At 55.7% G+C, this 18167-nt stretch overlaps 1 protein-coding gene across 2 annotated transcripts; it reads left to right on the top strand.

Annotated features, from left to right (window-relative positions):
* Positions 1 to 571: 571 nt before the first annotated feature.
* U2AF2 (U2 small nuclear RNA auxiliary factor 2) lies at positions 572 to 17770 on the top strand. Of its 2 annotated transcripts, none has more exons than XM_055309507.1 (12): positions 572 to 763; positions 3918 to 4053; positions 4792 to 4836; positions 5128 to 5231; positions 5527 to 5678; positions 7006 to 7122; positions 7261 to 7399; positions 12870 to 12949; positions 13032 to 13154; positions 13422 to 13520; positions 13728 to 13976; positions 17049 to 17770. In XM_055309507.1, exons 1-12 carry the CDS (start codon positions 715 to 717, stop codon positions 17181 to 17183), a joined length of 1428 nt encoding a protein of 475 aa, XP_055165482.1. In that variant the 5' UTR covers positions 572 to 714; the 3' UTR covers positions 17184 to 17770. The 2 variants fall into 2 exon arrangements, with proteins under 2 accessions (XP_055165482.1, XP_055165483.1); XM_055309508.1 differs by having other exon boundaries at positions 573 to 763; positions 13422 to 13508.
* The last annotated feature ends 397 nt before the right edge of the window (positions 17771 to 18167 follow it).

Raw genomic sequence — 18167 nt, 5'->3', positions numbered from 1 at the left:
ACCGAAGCTATCTGCCGTGAGTGAGGCCTTCCCGAAGCGGTGGCGGAAGGAGCCGAAGTTTACCGGCAGGGGAGGAGTAAGTGCACTGTCCGGAAAGAGCCGAAGCTTGGCATCGGGTTTAATCCTTCGGCTGGGTCCGAGAGCCCGCGCTGCAAACCTTCTGAAAGCGCAGGAGTCCGAGAGTGTTAGGATTGTCGGAAATAGCTGATTGCTTGGATAGAGCCGGCGGAGAGGAGCGGGCAGTATCTGCGGAAGCAGCCAAAGACTGGGACGGTTTGAATTGTCGGAAGAAGCCGAACCCCTCGGGGGGGGGGTAGGCGCAGAGGAACGCGCGGACCTACGGAAACACCCGAACGTTGAAGAGCTAGTTTACGAAAAGTTACGATAGCTTGGGAAGCCGGTGAAGTCTTCGCTTCGGGTGTTTTCGGAAGCAGCCGAAGCCGCTGCTCCCGATTCCTTCTACTGCCCGGAAATAGCCGACGCTATTTGGAGCCCGGCTCTGGGGGGAGGGGCGCGTCGCGGGTGGGCGGGCGGGGAGAGGGGCGGAGCAGGGGCGGGGCGGGCGGCCCGGGCTTGATTAAGTAGGAGGCGGCGGAGCGCCGGCGGCGGCCGGAAGTAGCCGAAGCGAGCGGCGGAAGTAGCCGAAGGGGCCGGAGCGGGCGGGCGGCAAGGCGAGGCCAGAGCTGCACAGGGCCCTTACGCGGCCGTCTCAGCATGTCGGACTTCGACGAGTTCGAGCGGCAGCTCAACGAGAATAAGCAAGGTGAGGGCGCCGGGGGCGCAGGGCGGCGGGCGGGTCGGTTCCTGGCCTCTCTCCGTGTCCCCCGCCATTTTCCCCCGCTCTTCCCCCTCCTTTCAGGGCCGCGCGGCGCCCCCCCCACTTCGCCGCGCGCCTCGCTCACGTGACCACCCGGCATGCAGCCGCGCGCGGGAGGGGAGGGGGCCGCGGGCGCGGGTCCCGGACGCATGCGCGGCGCGCTCCGCTTTGCGCCCCCACGTGGTCCGCGGTGGAGGCGGCGCGGGCCCGCGGGCTGGCTGGGTGTTCCCTTGCGGACTAAGCACTCCCATATATTTAAAAAAAATTTTTTTTAAATCTGAAAGTAGGTTTTATGTGTATTAGGTCCCGCAGTGCTTCCTTTCTTTCCCGCTGTCCCGGCACTTCCGCTTCCGGCCGGGCCCGCGGCCCGGGTCTCCACGCCCCTTTTGTCCCAAAATGGCCGTTGCGAACTCCCCACGTGGGCGTGGGTCGGGGGGACGCCGGCCCGGGGCAGTGAGCGTGTCGCGGTACCTTTTGCAGGAGAGGACACGCGTGCGTGTCCCGACCCGGGTTGGAGGTGGCGGGGCACGTCATCTCGCACAGCTGTCGGGGCGTGGGGGGTTTTCCGACGGGCACAGGCGGTGGGCGCTGCCGCGCTCCGTCTGCCTCGACTGCTCGTGGGAGGGACGCCGGCGGGCGGGAGGGCCTGCCCCGGGTGGCGTCGGTCTCTGCGCCACGTGCGGCCGGGCGTCCCGGGCTCCCGTCCCGGCGGCCCTGCCGCTCTCACGGCTGTACAGCGGGTCGGTGCCTTGTCCCTGAGTCTGTGGGCGAGGGAGGGCGGTCGTAACGACGGTGGAGGTCAGACCTCGAGCGCTTGCCAAGTGCATCCTTGTGAGAGCCGTGCGAGGCTCGAAAGATATTTTTCCTGACGTAGAGGGGGAAACAGGTTTCTCAGGCCTTAGCTGTGACAAGGCAGGGCGGAGTTTACGTGGGGGTAGCGCGTAGAAGCTTGTGACGGGGTCTACGCTAAGGGCGGAGGAAGCGATCTACTGGCCACTGTGCAGTTACCCTCAGGGTGATGTCATCCTAGGACGTGGAGTGGACCACGGCGGGGAGAGTGCTCTTCTAGTGCCTTTCTGCCAGGTCCCCACACACCTGGGTTAGGTGGGACCCTCGTTCACAGGAAGGTTTGTTGGCTTCTGCGCGGTTTCATACCCGTGCAGAGCAGAAGTCCACCTGAGTGTGGTTGGTGGCGGGGCTGCCAGGTGGACCTGCCTGAGCTCCTTAGGCAATCGTAGATGTGTGCCTCGGTTCTTCCTGGCGCTGGGAGGCCAGGCCCTCAGCCCTGCACGGCCCCTGGGTTGGTGGAGCTGTGCGCACAATGCAGCCACAGACTTCTGAACAACTGAAGCACCTTTTCTGTTTTCTTTGTCCGGGATCTCTGTGTGTGGGGAGGCAGGAAGCTCCGTGCACGTGCTGCCCTGCCTGTGGGTCTCTGGGCCAGCCTGAGTGAGGCCTTCAGCCTTCTGAGAGCCCTTCAGCCCCCGCGTCGGGCAGGTGTGTCCCCGGAGAATTAGTTTCCTTGTGTGGTTGCAGGCTCCCAGCAGGCATCACTGCTTCCTCTCCTCTGGTTCTTCTGCCCGCTTGTTTTGTTTGTTTCAGAGCCTCAGCCTGCTCATTTTATAAGCTTGCCGCCAGAGGCACGCAGCCCCACAGCCTCCTGCCATGCCGGTGTGTTTCTTTGCTGCTCTTCTTTGTTTCAAGTGTCTGGTTTAGGTTTTATTTATTCGTGTTCAGAGAGATAACATTGTTACTAGTGGTTCTGGGTGGACTACAGCAGCTCTGCCTGTCCTGAGTTGAGTCTGCTCAGGTGATGATTAGCTGTACTTGCTAACATTAGGGAATTCACCTTCAGTCTTCACCATCTTTTTGCTTTTTGGCCATGAGCAAGTTATGTGACCTCTCTGTGCCTCTGTTTCCATATTTTTTGTTTGAACGAATAGTAGTGTTTTTTCCAAACAGTTGTGAGAATTGGCAGTATAGGTGGGTTTTAGAAGTATTCTTGTGTTTGCTCATCTGTTTTTTTTTTCTCCTGAGGTGTTTTTTCTTAGTTTTATGGGTTCTAGAGTTGATTTATTTGTAGAAAGTTGACGTTTAAAGTTTCAGCATAAAGTAGCACGGATGAGGCTCAAGTCCACTTTAACACCCCACCCTTGTTGCCTTTACCTGTATCCGTCCATAGAACAGGGCTAGTGGAGGAGGGTGAGGGGTGTCTTTGAATTAAGGAATAAGGAAACCTGCTGTGACGTGGTGCTCATAGCTTGGCCTGCACATCCTTCCCAGGGTCTTTTGAGCGGAGTTTTCTATGGTTTATACGGGCTAGGCTTGTGCTCCGTTCTTTTAGTCGCCACCCCCAAGGCTACTGAAGGGGTTGAGTGAGCCTACTAGGGGGCTGGACCCTGTCCCTCTTGTGTTGGCTTTGAGGGAGTGTGGGCAGGATAGGGTGGTTTGGGAATCTGGCCTGCAAGGGGTAGAGAGGCAGGGCCGAGCACCTCCCTTTCTAGGCCACATTCAGAAGGGAGCATCTCCCTACAAGAGGGCATCTTGCATTCTTTCTCTGGTTGGGAAGGGACCGTCAGGTGTCCTGACTTCTTGGGGATACCAGATCCTGCCTTGCACCTGCCCCTGGGGCCTGATGGTGGGGCTGTGGGTGCCAGCTGGTTGAGGAGGTCTTTCCTGAGGGGTCGACAGTTTCCTTCATTCAGGAAAACATCATTGGGTCTCTTGATTCCCCAGCCTCTAGCCCTGCCCCTCTCAGGGACGACCCTGGGGTCAGGCCCCTCAGCCCTCGAGGGGGACCAGGAGCCAGCCTCCTCTGTCTTCTCTGGCTCCCCAGCTCCTCCTGAGCATCCTCAGGTATCTTACACCCCGTGGGCATTTCCAGGCTCTGTCCCCTCAGGTAACCAGCTCCTGTCCCCTGGGACCCCCAGGGCTCCTGGACTGGCTTGTGGACCCAGGAAGCCTGCTATATCCCCTCCTCCACTGAATCCCTTCCCCTTGGGGGGTGGGTTCCCTGGGGCTCGGGGCATAGCCACCAGTGAGTGGGTGGGCTGGGCCATGTCCTCCCTCAGCTCATTCTCCTTCCCCTCCCCTGGCATAGAACGGGACAAGGAGAACCGGCACCGCAAGCGTAGCCACAGCCGCTCGCGAAGCCGGGACCGCAAGCGCCGGAGCCGGAGCCGTGATCGGCGCAACCGGGATCAGCGGAGTGCCTCCAGGGACAGGCGGCGACGAAGGTACCAGGGCTTGGGGACCCCTGGCTGGGAATGGAGTGTCCTTGCACCCAGACATGGTGTGCTTCGGCCTCTGAGTTCTCTCTCTCTGTGTGTGTGTGTGTGTGTGTGTGTGTGTGTCTAGGTGTCTGTTACTTGTCTGTCTTGCATATGGGCTTTTTTTTTTTTTTTTTTACCCTGTTTCTAGAGTCTTCAGTTTCTGGTGGGTTGGTGGGGGCATTGGGTTCTTTATCATGGAGGTGAGTCTGGATTCAGGGTGCTGACTCTTCTGTGTTGTGTTCACGAGGCCTGGCTCAGTCCCTGCCTCCTAGGACTCGTTTCTTTTTCCCATTATTTTTCTGTGTTTTTCTGGGATTGTCTTCTGGGGCCTATACTCTGCCTCCTGGGAAGAGGGGTTCTCAAAGTGGGGCAGCCTCTGTGAACCCAGCTGCCATCTGCTTTGCTAATGCTTCTTCCCTCCCTAGGCTCCCCTCTGTTTTCTTTCCCCTTAGGTGAGGAAGGGCAGGGTAGGTGGAAGTTCTGCCTTCTTCCATTTCAGTTTCTCCAAGTAGAAAGTGATCTGTGTGGCCTTTCATCCCTTCCACAGTTCCTTTTTCCTGGGTTGGGGGTTTGGGGGGGATGGCAGGGCCAAGGGGGCCTACCCCCAGCCCTGGGGCTCTGTGCCCTTGGGGAGGTGTGGCGTGTGGGGAAAACGAGGGTCCCCAGTCACCCTTCCCCATACCTTTCCCTCCCACCCCTCAGCAAACCTTTGACCAGAGGCGCTAAAGAGGAGCACGGTGGATTGATGTGAGCTGCTCTTCCTGCCCCTTCCACCCTGATGTCCACTCCCTCTGCCCCTGCCCTCGTGTACCCTGCCCTGTCCTTGTCCAGCCCTGGCCCAAGCACTGGGGAAGAGGTTCCACTTGCCTTGAAACCAGCACCCTTCCCGAGGCCTGGGTACAGCCCTGACCAGATCCTCTCCCTCCTGGAGAGCACTGCCCTCCTAGTGGGTAGCTGAGGGGAGCCTGGGGTGCTCACAGGCCCCACCTTTGGTCAGACTGAGGTCATCCTGCCCGGCTCTCCCTTCCCCCTTCCCAGTCGTTCCCCCCGCCATGAGAAGAAGAAGAAGGTCCGTAAATATTGGGATGTCCCCCCGCCTGGCTTCGAGCACATCACCCCCATGCAGTACAAGGCCATGCAAGGTAGGTTTCAGCTGCTGCCTCCTTGGTCACATGGGTCCTGTGAACATGCTAGGTGGTTGAGGGAGCAGACCTTGAGCTGAGGGGCAGGAGGGATAAGGTTTGTGTCCCGGGCTTTCTGGGTTTTGCCTTTTTGACCACTGCAGAAGAGAGGTTCCCACGGGGAGCTGAGCTTGTGTGGGCTGGTCCACAGGGAGCTGCCTCCTCCCCTACCCAGGCTCTCCCAGTATGCTGGGGGTGGGATGTGTGTGTAGAGGATTGCCAGGTTGCCATCTTATCCTGCTCTTCGTTCTCCAAGCGGCGGGTCAGATTCCAGCCACCGCCCTCCTTCCCACCATGACCCCTGATGGCCTGGCTGTGACCCCAACGCCGGTGCCCGTGGTCGGGAGCCAGATGACCAGACAGGCCCGGCGCCTCTACGTGGGGAACATCCCCTTTGGCATCACTGAGGTACTGCCTACCCCCTGCCTTTTCCCTGCCCTCTCCCCAGTTCCCTCCCATTCCTCCCCTCTCCCCCTCCCCTCCCCCAACCTGCACGGGTCAGACTCTGCCTCCTGCAAGGCCCCCCGGCCCCCTCCCCGACGGACCGATGGAGTTGAGCCAGCCAGGGGCCGGGCTGGGGGTGGCCCTCTCCCTCTCTCCTCTTCCCCTCTCCCGTCTCCCCTTTCCCAACCTCCTCCAGCAACCCAGAGATCAAGGCACACACAACGAACCTACGAAAATCCATGAGTCCAGTCCGTATCGAGAGAGACAGAGAGGGAGACTCGCACGCGCACGCGCACACTGACACGCACACTGACACGCATACCCGCACAGATGCACGCTCCCCTCAGTTGTCTCTGACATACCTCTGGTTCTCTGCCGCCTGTTCCCATCCTCTCCCCACGTCCCTCCCGTGGTCGCTGCTCTTTTGTTTTGATGGCCCTGACCTCCCCAACCTTCCCCACCACTCCTCTCCCCTCCCTCCCCCCCACCCCTTCCCGTGGCACCCCGAGAATCCCGAGATCAAAGAGTTGTTTCCATTTCTCTTTAAAGTGAAATATTGTGGGGCTGAGATCCCTCGTAGCAACAAAAAGTTTGCTACCGTCGTTGAAGGCAAGTAAGGTCCATTCTGACTTTCTCAACCTGCACTTTGCTACGTTTGATAAAGCAGCCCCCGGACTCCAGGGCCAGATCCCGCCACATCACTCTTTTCTCCCCCTCCCACCCTTCCTCCCTCCCTCTGCCCTCTGCCCTCCTTGTCCCTTGGCTCCTCTTCCTCTCCCAACTCCTTTTCTTCTCTGGACTTGTCTTCCTCTCTGACTCGGTGTTCTCCCTGTCTTTCCTGCTCTCCTGTGCATTCTTCCTGTCCTCACGGGATTCTCTCTCTCTCTCTCTCTCTCTCTCTCTCTCTCACCCTCTCACTCTCTCACCTTCCACCTCCCTGTTTTCTATTTTATGTTTTTTTTCTTTTCCTGTCATTGCCATTTCTATGCATTTTTCTTGAATGACTGTCTCTGGTTGGGGCCCCTGCGGTCCTCCCCACACTTCTGGCCCCTGGCTGTCTTTTGCTGCTGCCTCCTACTCCTCCTTGCTTTCTCTAATCTTCTCCTGTCTCTGTCCCTGCTGATCTCTCTGCCCCCACCCCTGTTCCACTGCTCCCTCCCTCTCTCCTCCCACCCTCCCTCTCCCTTTCCCTCCCCTCCCCCCAAACCCCTCTGTGTCTCCCTCTCTCACCCTCCCCTCCTCTCTCCACCTCCCTCCCCCCGCCCCCCCCTGTCTCCTATTCCCTCTGCAGGAGGCCATGATGGATTTCTTCAACGCCCAGATGCGCCTTGGGGGTCTGACCCAGGCTCCTGGCAACCCCGTCTTGGCTGTGCAGATTAACCAGGACAAGAACTTTGCTTTCTTGGAGGTGAGCGGGTTGCATTGTGGGTTCAGAAGGTGTGTGTTCTTTCTCTGCTGCAGCCTTGATCTGCCCAGGGCCCTTCTGCAGGCCGTGGTACACCCGGCACCCTGATCCTCATCACTGTACCACCACCTTCTCTTTCAGTTCCGCTCAGTGGATGAGACCACCCAGGCCATGGCCTTTGATGGCATCATCTTCCAGGGCCAGTCGCTAAAGATCCGTAGGCCTCACGACTACCAACCCCTGCCTGGCATGTCGGAGAACCCCTCTGTCTACGTCCCTGGTGAGTGGGGGCCTTGTCCCACACTTCCCTCTCCAGCCCAGCTGGAGCCACTTGGGAGATGGCATGAGTGCTTCTCATCCATCTCCCCAAACCTTAGGAGAATGCATAGTGGCTGTGGGAGGTGTTGAGGGAGGTGAAGGGTTTGCTGCCTGGCTGTCATTCCTGCTCTGGCTCTGGGACTTTGTGAGCATAAGCGTGTGAGCTCATAGCGTGAACACAAGCAGTTTCCCAGTGTGGGGTCGGCTGCTGGACGTTCCCTTGTCTGGCCTCTGTTTCTCCTGACTTCTGTGCTTTGGGCTATTCCTCACAGCCACGTTTAGTAGTATTCTGGGTCAGTGGAGATCATAGCAGACTGGAATTGGTGATCTTTTCCTGAAAAGGGTCAGATAGTAAATATTTTTGGTTTTGTGGGCCATACCGACTGGGTCACAATTGTTCTGTTGTGACGTGGCAATCTGTATGCCGCCTCGCGATAGCTGAATGAGTGGGTGTGGCCCTGGTATATTACCCACATGTTGTGCAATAGCCTCTAAAAAACCTTGCAGGCTATACAAAAAGACAGCCGGCTTAACTCGACTTACAGGCTGGTTGCTGTCCCCTGTGGTGAGATGGGTGAAAGTGAGGATTTGTGCCTCTGGGAGGCCCTGTTGGAGTGCAGGGAGGAAAGTGGGCTTGAGAAGCCAGCGCTGTGGTGGAACTGGGGGGCCTGGATCTTAGGTCCCTGGTGTTCTCCCAGTAAAGGTGGTAGGCATGGATGGTCTGGGCCAGGGGGTGGGGGGGGAGGAGCAGAAGGTGGGTTTCTGCTGGCTGAGACTTCGCCCTGAAGGACACCTTTTAGAAATTGAGTCCACTGCTGACAAAGCAGGGGACATGGAGTCCCAGAGAGGGTGACACCTCAGGACTGGGTGCTGGTTCCCTGCCTTGTTTCCATTGTTTTCCACCGTAATGAATTTGGTAAGTTTGGTGGATCTAATGCTTCCGGTAACTGAAGTGTATTTTTCTATGTTGACATGTACTAAATGTTTGGTCAGATGATTTCTGTGTGGGTGCATGTCTATGAGAGCATTTCAAGATGAAGTTTTAGGCTGTTGCTTTGTATTAAAGTGAATCTCTTTTTAAGAGTTTACTTTAGAGAAAGCGTGCACATGTGTGCAAGTGGGGTTGGATGTGGGGCGAAATCTGGAGCAGACCCCACACTGAGGGCAGAGCCTGACTGTGGGCTCGGTCCCACAACTGCAAGATCATGACACCTGAGCCAGAATCAAGAGTTGGGTACCTAACTGATGGGAGTCAGCCAGGCGCCCCTGTGCAAAATAAATTTAGTGTTTTAAGGTTTATTTTTTTAAGGGTTTTATTCATTTATTCATGAGAGAGGGAGAGTGGTAGAGACAGGTAGAGGGAGAAGCAACCTCCCTGAGACTCACTCCCAGGACCCTGGGATCACGACTTGAGCTGAAAGTGGATGCTCAATCACTGAGCCACCCAGGTGTTCTTTTTTTTTTTTTTATAAAGATTTTATTTATTCATAGAGACACAGAGTGAGAGGGGCAGAGGCACAGGCAGAGGGAGAAGCAGGCTCCATGCAGGGAGCCCGACGTGGGACTCGATCCAGGGTCCCCAGGATCACACCCCAGGCTGCAGGCAGCGCTAAACCACTGCACCACCAAGGGCTGCCCCCACCCTGATGTTCTTAAGATGTTTTTTTTTTTTTTTAAAGATTTATTTATTTATTTTTATTTGTGATAGAAAGAGGCAGAGACACAGGAGGAGGGAGAAGCAGGCTCCATGCCGGGAGCCTGACATGGGACTCGATCCCGGGACTCCAGGATTGCGCCCTGGGCCAAAGGCAGGTGCCAAACCGCTGAGCCACCCAGGGATCCCCTTGTAAGATGTTTCTAATTATATAAGGAGCTTGCTTACTTGTCGAAGCTTACTATGTCAGGCGCTTTGCCAAGTGGGGTCCATGGATCAGGTTAGTTTTTGTGACAGCTGTGTAGTACAAAGTCTGCAACTGAGAGCTAGGGGCCAAATGTAGCTTACCAGTAAGCCTGTTTTCCTAAAGTGGGCTCTGTGTCCGGTGTGTACTCATGTACTCACTGTACTTCATGTACTTCAGCAAAAGGCATGTGCTCCACTTTCTGAGCCAGCCAGGTGCCCCTTGCCCATTTTTTTTTTTTAATTTTTATTTATTTATGATAGTCACAGAGAGAGAGGCAGAGACACAGGCAGAGGGAGAAGCAGGCTCCATGCACTGGGAGCCTGATGGTGGGATTCGATCCCGGGTCTCCAGGATTGCGCCCTGGGCCAAAGGCAGGCGCTAAACCGCTGTGCCACCCAGGGATCCCCCCTTGCCCATTTTTTAAATAAATGTTAACTGGCACAGAGCCGAGTCCACTCGTTGCCTAGCGTCTGTATGACTTTTGTGCAGCAGCGGTCAGTTTGGTTGAGAGACCCCGTGGCCCACAAACTGAAAATGTTTGCCACCCAGCCCTTTGGTGAGAGGCTTGCCAGCCACTGTTGTGTGTACTGCGATCCTGTTTCAGACCGGAGGAGAGCAAGGCAAGGCATGATAATGGTCTCTGGAGTTGGTGCTGTGCGGTCTTCCATAGCACCTTCTGACACAGGCCCTTTTCCGTGTGGGAACAGAGACCTCGCGGGTCAGGGATAGCTTGTATTGGATCGTCTTCCCAGATTCATGGGCCCCTTTCTAGACGTAACTATTGGCCTAAGTAGCTGAAGCATGGGTCATCATCCATCTCTGTTCTTTGGGATTTGCTCACCCAGAGGGACCTGAGGGTCTGCAGTACTAGTGCCTGGGCAGGTGGCAGGAAGTGTGATTGTGCTTGTAGATTGAGCATCTTCTAGTTAGCTTTTCGTAGTGAAGTTCATGTTTCAGTCTTCATTTTTTGGTTTAAAAAAAACAAAACAATTTTATTATACAAGGAGGCTAAAGAGGGAAAGCATGTGTGATAAAATTCAGCAGATTGTTGTCTGGAAGAGAAACAATTCAGGAACCTGGAAGGCAACTTTCTGACCTTGATGGAAATGTGTTGATTAAACACGCATCACTTGGGGTTGTGAAATCTTGAGTTCATCTGCCCCTGAAGTCAGGCCTTGCTGTTGAGTGCTGGTGACAGGATCCTGGTGGTTCTTTGAAGACAAGAGGGAGACTGAGGCGGGGGGTGGGCCAGAGCTGTCTTTGGAGGCAGGGGTGCCCAGTAGTTATTCAGTGTGAGTTCAGCTCAGCTGTGAGCACCCGCCCACTGCCATGCCAGGCTCCCTTCCCCGTGCAGGGCTGAGTCCTAATTCCCTCCCCCCCCCCCCGCCCCCTCATCAGGCTCCTGCCACTGGGGCCTCACCCCCATGTACCCACTCCCTCATACCCACTCCCTTGGCAGAGTCCTATTCTGCCTGGTCTGGTGGTGACTGCATGGTAGGAGGAAGTGGTATTCCAGGCACAGGGAAAGATTGCTCAGCCTTTGGGGGTCTAGTGTGGCCTTCAGAGAGGAGGTGTGTGCCAGGTGGACCCTCTGAAGGAGTGGATGTGTGGTCAGGGAGGAGGAGCCTGCCCATCCTTTTTTTTTTTTTTTAAGATTTTATTTATTTATTCATGAGACATAGACAGAGGCAGAGACACAGGCAGAGGAAGCAGGCTCCATGCAGGGAGCCCGATGTGGGACCCGATCCCAGGTCTCCAGGATCAGGCCCCAGGTTGAAGGTGGCACTAAACCACTGAGCCACCCGGGCTGCCCTGCCCATCCTATTGGGAGCGGATGTTGCCAGGGGCTTGATTTTGGGCACTGGGATTGATTGGTATCCCCATTTTCTGGCTGTGTGACCCTGTACGATAATAGTCCCCTGCTTCAGAACCATCGTTCACTCAGGGTCTGCAGTCGTTATAGCTCTGGTCTCAGGTCCTATTTCAGGTGTACGCCCCATGTGGGTCATCCTCATCCTCCTGTGTCATAGATGAGAACACTGAGGCCCCAGAGGGAGCCTCACTTGGTGCTGTACCCCAGATTTCAACCCAGGGTGTCTGACCCTGGCGCCCTAAGCTCTGCATGCTTCCCTGGAGTGGATGGCACAGCAGGTAGCAGCCAAGGCCAGCTGGCTGAGGGTCATCTGGCTCTGCCACTACTCCCTACTGGGGTGATGGAATCTCTGCTTTGTCCTAGTCAGCCATTGTTCAGAGCTTTGGTACCTGTGTAAAGTCCCTAGCTTGCCGAGAGCTGCCTGTGGAAGCACAGGTGTTATGGGCTTGGGGACCCCTCTTTCTGTGTGTGTGACTCCAAGATAGAACCAACTTCCTCTGCCTCAGTTTATCCTGTCTGGATAGGGCTTTGGAGAGCACGGACAGTAGACTTCATGAATTTACCTGTGGTGCCTGGCCTGTGGCCTCTGCGTAGCCTACCTTGGACATGCTGGATCTTCATGGTCTGCCCACCCCCCCACAGCCCCACTCTGATGGTGCTTAGCTCTGGTTAAAGTGGCCGGGGTGGTGTCAGGAGAAAGTGCACTCTTTTTTGGGTCCAGTGACTCAGTGTCTGATGCTTTCTGCCATCTTTCATTTCACCTGTCCGACCCTAGCTAGGTCAGGAAGAAGTGTGGAGGAGCTGCTTGGTGTGGACTGCTGAGGTGGGCTGGGCCATGCTGCTTTTGGTAGTGGGCTCTGGCCTTTGGAAAGTCAGGAACTGGTCAGGCTGGGTAGGTGGTGTTTCTCTTCCAGTGAGCCCTGATAGTGATCTGGGGCTCTGGGTAGCTCACACCTCACAGGAGGCCCCTGGGAATTAAATGACATGCTTTTGAAGCCAGTGGACAACAGGCTGAGCCACCTGGCAGGCACTTGCGTCTGAATCCAAAATTGAGTGGATATGGCAAGATTGGGGTGGATGCAGAGTAGTCATTAAACCATTCCGCCGACAAACATGAGCCCACTGTGATGTCCCTGCTGGCCTCTGAGGTCAGCAAGCTGAGTCGACTGGGCATGTCCCTGCCTTTGCAGACCCAGAGCAGCAGGCTAGAGAGGGAGTTGCTGGGTTTTTGTGGTTGCAAAAAGCTCGGGACCACAGAGAGAAGGACCAAGGGTCTCAATGGGAGACCTGATGTAAATGTCTGGGTGGTAGGAACGGCGTTGGAGTTGTGATCTGAAAGACGGAGGGGGTGTAGGTGTGTCATCCTGATGTCTTACCGGTAAGGGCGAGTGCCGCCAGGACTTGTGGTTGGCAGGTTTGAGGTGTGGCCCCTTAGTGGGGACCCTCGCTGTGGTGCCACCCTGGTGTCGTGGCACATCCGGAGGAGAGCTGCTAGTGTGAGTCTTAGGGTCTGGATAGGTTAGGGAGACCGTGGTTTTGTCAGCGTTGCTGGGCCACCTTGGATGATATAATGGGCCAGGCCCTGTGCACACACCCCGGGGTCTTGGTTAAAGACCCTGTGCTGGAAACCAAAGCCTATGTACTCCCCTTCCCCCCAGGAGTTGTGTCCACCGTGGTCCCGGACTCTGCCCACAAGCTGTTCATCGGGGGCTTACCCAATTACCTGAACGACGACCAGGTAGATCCCTCCCCTCCTTCTGGCTTCTCCCCTCCCACTCTTTACCCCAACCAGCCCTGATGGAGTTGCGGCCCTGCCGCAGGTCAAAGAGCTGCTGACGTCGTTTGGGCCTCTCAAGGCCTTCAACCTGGTCAAGGACAGCGCCACAGGGCTCTCCAAGGGCTACGCCTTCTGTGAGTACGTGGACATCAACGTTACGGATCAGGTGAGCCTGAGCCCCTGCCCTGCTGTGTCCACTCCCAAGTCACCCTCCTGGGGATGGGTGGGAGGAGGCCAGCTTGGGTAGGGTCCTATGTGGGGGACTGGGCCCCTTCCCCTTGGTTCCGGCTCCTGCCAGGTGCTCACTCTTTGGCCTTTCCTCTCACCACCAGTGCCCAGCTCTGGGGTATTGGGTCTTGGTGGGAGGTGTCAAGTCCTGCCCCTGACCCGCACCTTTCTGCTGCGCCCCCCCACCCTTGTCCTCCGCACACAGGCTATTGCGGGGCTGAATGGGATGCAGCTGGGAGATAAGAAATTGCTCGTGCAGAGGGCAAGTGTGGGAGCCAAGAATGCCACGCTGGTGAGCCCCCCGGCACGTCATCTTCCATTGGCTAGAGGGATACTGGGGAGGGGCGGGGCGGGGCGGCCTGGGGATGCTGGGAGCAGATCCTCAGAAGCTTCGGCTCCAGCCCTGGCTTTCCTGGGCCTTCAGGGGCGGACGTGATTCTCTGGGTAGGCCTCTGGGGGTTCGGTGTGGCCCTGGCCGTGACAGCCCTGCCCTCCCCCCTTCTCCCCACAGAGCACCATCAACCAGACCCCCGTGACCCTGCAAGTGCCGGGCCTCATGAGTTCCCAGGTACAGATGGGCGGCCACCCAACGGAGGTCCTGTGCCTCATGAACATGGTGTTGCCCGAGGAGCTGCTGGACGACGAGGAGTATGAGGAGATTGTGGAGGATGTGCGAGATGAGTGCAGCAAATATGGGCTTGTCAAGTCCATTGAGATCCCCCGGCCTGTGGATGGCGTCGAGGTGCCCGGCTGTGGAAAGGTGTGCATGTGTGCGTGTGCATAGGTACACACCAGAGCTATGACTCACATGGGTATAGGGTCCCCCAGGAGTGTGGTCTTGCAGCTGTGCTTCACAGCTTGGCTTTGTCATGTGATCTTACATATGTGGTTTGGTCTTGTCTGTAAGTGGGGAGAAAAGTGCTAAAAACAGAACAGCAAACCCACTTGAGTCTTCTGGGTGCCAGGTACTCCCTGAGCTTAAATTAACCTTTGCAACATGAACTCTCATGGCAGCTCTCTTAGCCCTTGCTCAGAGGATGCAGGCCACATGGTCTGATTCCACAGCCCACTAGGTCCTGTCACTTCTGGCACTATGCTAGGTGTCAGCACCTTGAACCCTTCTTGAGAGGCAGCGAAGAGTGGGTGACTTAGCTTTCCCTAGCCGCTCACCTAGTGATTCAGGCCTTCAAGCAGGACAAGTCCTGGGGCCAGCCTTGTCAAAGACAACATGTGTGATAGTAGCTGGAAAGGGAGTAGAATTGCTCTGCTCTGGATGCTGTTCTTGGACAGGAACAGACACCTCTTAGTCAAGGTTAAGAGTTGATATTAACCAGGCCCAAGTGATACCAGGTTATCCCAGGTGCTAGGGTCCTGAGCAGGGAACCCAATGAACATAGATCTCCTGGGTTATGAGCCTGGTGTGTTTGGGGACGGAGACAAGGCTGGCATAGTCTAAGCAGAGAGCAGTGGGAGATGAGTTCTGAGGTTGGGAGCTGGGGCCTAGTGTGGCAGATCTTGTAGGCCTGTGTGGGTCCTGGAAGAATTTTGGGTGTTCCTGAAGTGAGAAGGAAGCCTTTGAAAGTTCAGGAATGTGGTCTGTTGCCTCGCACATAGAGTTCCTCATAATCAAGTAGGCGTGGACAGGGATTACAGGGAGGTACTTACTCCAGTCCTACAGAGCTGGGTTCTGCAGGCAGGGAATTCAGAGGGGGGCAGAGGTGGTGGTGGTATGACCTGGAACTTTGGGAACTAACAGCTTATGGTCACTTGGTTGGAAGATGGTGACTTGATGGAAAGTAGCAGCAGGAGGATGGAGAGAAGTCAGTCCATGGATTTGAAAGACATGTTACCTGTAAACACCCAGATCCTGGTGGTTGATTTGGGAGGGGGAAGAGGAGTCAAGATGCTCAGATTCTTGGGCTTTGGCAGCTGGGTGGAGATGGCAGGTGAGAAGCAAGGGAGATGAGCTGGTTTGGGGGTGGGGGGTCAGTGTTGGGGAAGAGTGTGGGCTGTCAGTCTGAGGTCCTGAGACACCTCATTAGAGATGTGTGAAGCAGTGAGGACGGAGCTGCATTCCAGGCACGAGGGAAACGTTTCTGATAGAAACAGATGTCATCAACACACTGATCCTAATTTTGGTGTCAGCTGGATAGGATTGCCCAGGGAGCAGTGGAAAGAGAGCCAGGGACCAAGGGACAGGGTTGGGTGGTGGTGATGAAGGGATGAGCAGCATTTCCTCTCTCTCCTCCCCTGTTCTGCTTCCCAGTCCTCACTGGTGTGGTGTATGTGGTGTGATGGAAGCACCCGCTCCCCTCATGCCTCATGGGCGCTGGGATGGATCCTGATTCCTGAGGGGCTGAATCAGTATTTGTGGGAAGGATGAATGGGAGGACCTGCCTGGTGTCGGAGATCATCCTGTTTTGTTTGTAAACTTTGTCTTTCTTTTCAAACATACATGAAAGTAGAAGTACCACACTGACATACTATGGTAGGTCACTTTAGTTCCATTGTGGCACATAGAGTAAGTAGTATTGTCGTGTCCCATCATCCAGCGTCACTTGTCATTCTTAATTTCCCAACTTCGTTTTTCCTGAAATAATTTAACGCCTATCTCCTATATTTTATCTCCAATAATCAAGTGTATTGCTTTAGTATCTGAGCTACTAGGATTTGGGGCCTGGTAAGTCTTGCTCTTTGAATTCCGTGCTGTGCACTGTTCGATGTGTGGCCCCATTGCCAGTCTCCACCCTGTAGATGGGGGCTCCTCCTACATGGTAGCACTACACTCCTCCTTTGTGACAGCCTAAAACCTCTCCAGATATTGCAAAATATTGCTTGGGGGACACATTTGTGCTGGTTGAGAACTGCTCTAAACTTTTAACAGAAAACGTCTAAATAATTATAATGAAAGTACAATACCATTGTTACAATATGAAAATTATTCTTAGGATTTACTTAAATTTGTATTATAATTTCCTTGAGTGTCTCAAATGTCTTTTTATACTTGGTCCATTTAAATATCCAAATAAGGATCCATGCAATCTTATTTAGAACTTTCTTAAAACTTAGCAGTTCTATGTAATGCTTTTTTTTTTTTTTTTTTTTTGGTGAGTCATTTTGTTGAAGCAACAGGGCATTTGTCTTACAGAATTGTCATGTTGTGAATTAGGTTGGTATCTTCCCCCTCACCCACTCCCAGTAAACCGTTTTTTTTTTTTTAAACTGGTGGTTTTTTGGTTTTAAGATTTTATTTATTCATTCATGAGAGACAGGCAGAGACATAGGCAGAGGGAGAAGCAGGCTCCATGCAGGAAGTCCGATGTGGGACTTGGTCCCTGGACTCCAGGATCACACCCTGAGCCAAAGACAGATGCTCAACCACTGGGCCACCCAGGCATCCCCTAAACTGGTGGTGTAAACAAGATGAGAAACTTGACCGGATCAGTGTTTTTTTTTGTTGTTGTTGTTTCTTGCTTTGAGTCAACTTGGGTTTGAATCCTAATTTTTGAGCTTTCCTTCGTCTGTCTCTGGGGAGAACCTGGCCCTTGGGGAAGCTTTGGGGAGGGAGGAGCACCGGCAGGGCGGGTGGAGCTCTTTGCCGTGGGTGTGGCTCTGGGCTCCAGTCATGCTCTGATGCCTCCCCTGAGCTCTGCTCTGTGCCCTCTTGTTCTTTGATCCTGGGATTCCAGAGTACATTTGGGTAAATGATCGCAGATCTGCAGGAAGGCCCGCTGCCTCCCTCTGTCTTGCAGAGTTGTGGGTTCTGTGCAGGCTAGCTGTTTGCTGGGGCTGGGGCCACCTTGCTTTTACCACCTGCCTCTTACTCCCGCAGATCTTCGTGGAGTTCACCTCTGTGTTTGACTGCCAGAAAGCCATGCAGGGCCTGACGGGTCGCAAGTTCGCCAACAGAGTGGTTGTCACAAAATACTGTGACCCCGACTCTTACCACCGCCGGGACTTCTGGTAGAGGTGGAGGGGGAGGGTGGGGGAAGGGCTGGCTGGGGGTGTCTCCCCCTCCACCCCCCCCTTTTCCCCCTCTGAAGAAGATGGGCAGAGGAGTGACAGCCGAACGACAGCCGACAGCCGGCAGCAACTGGAATGGCAGCGATCGGGGCGGGGAGGGCAATGGGGAAGTGTGCGCACAGGCCCACACACATGCACCCACAGACACAGAGGGAAGGGGGGCGGGGAGGGGGTGCACAGCAGGGCGGGTAGGACCCCCATGGCCCCTCCCCAGAACAGCCTCTCCTCCCTCTCCTACCCGCCCCCGTCCCCACTGTAGAAACATAAGTGTGTTTATATTTTATGGCCAAACTATTTTGAATTCTGTTGTCCACACTCCCCCGTGCCCTGCCTTATCCCTCCAGGACCACAGCTCCCGTCCTCCTGGCCTCCGGTCCTACCCCTGTGCGCCCCCCCCTCCCGTGCCCTCCCTGGTTTCTTACGTAGTTGACTCTTCTCTAGTCTCCCTGATCTGCGGCCCCCGTTTCCTCTCTGTGGCAGTTTCATATTTGCTAAGACGAATTTGCTCATTAAACATTTTGTTGTATTTTATTTTATGGGCCTACTCGGTGTCCAGTGTGTGAGTCCCCGGTCTCTGACCTCTCCCCTCGCGCCCTTGGCGCGCCCTCCGGGGCACACCCTGCCAGCGTGGCCGCCTGCTCCGGCCGGAGGGGGGCGTGGCGGCAGGCTAGCTCGCGCGGTGGGGAGGCGGTGTTGGCGACGCCAGTTCCCCAAAGCGCCGCAAGGTGCAGAGGGCGGCGTGGCCGCGTGAGCTGGCGATTACACGGTCCCTTCTCCGCCGCCTTCGGCCGCGCTGGCCGGCCCTCATCCCTCTAATAAGGCCTGCTCTCCGAGGTTGGCCCCTGGGTTTTGCGGGGGTGCCTGCGCGCCGGAAGTGACGCTGAGTAGGGGGCGGGCAGGGCCGCGGAAGTAGCGGCTGCGTAGGCTC

This window comes from Nyctereutes procyonoides, unplaced genomic scaffold (genome assembly GCF_905146905.1).
Source record: "Nyctereutes procyonoides isolate TBG_1078 unplaced genomic scaffold, NYPRO_anot_genome, whole genome shotgun sequence".
In the NCBI taxonomy this organism is placed as follows: Eukaryota; Metazoa; Chordata; class Mammalia; order Carnivora; family Canidae; genus Nyctereutes; species Nyctereutes procyonoides.
This window is presented reverse-complemented; position numbering and strand designations above follow the sequence as displayed.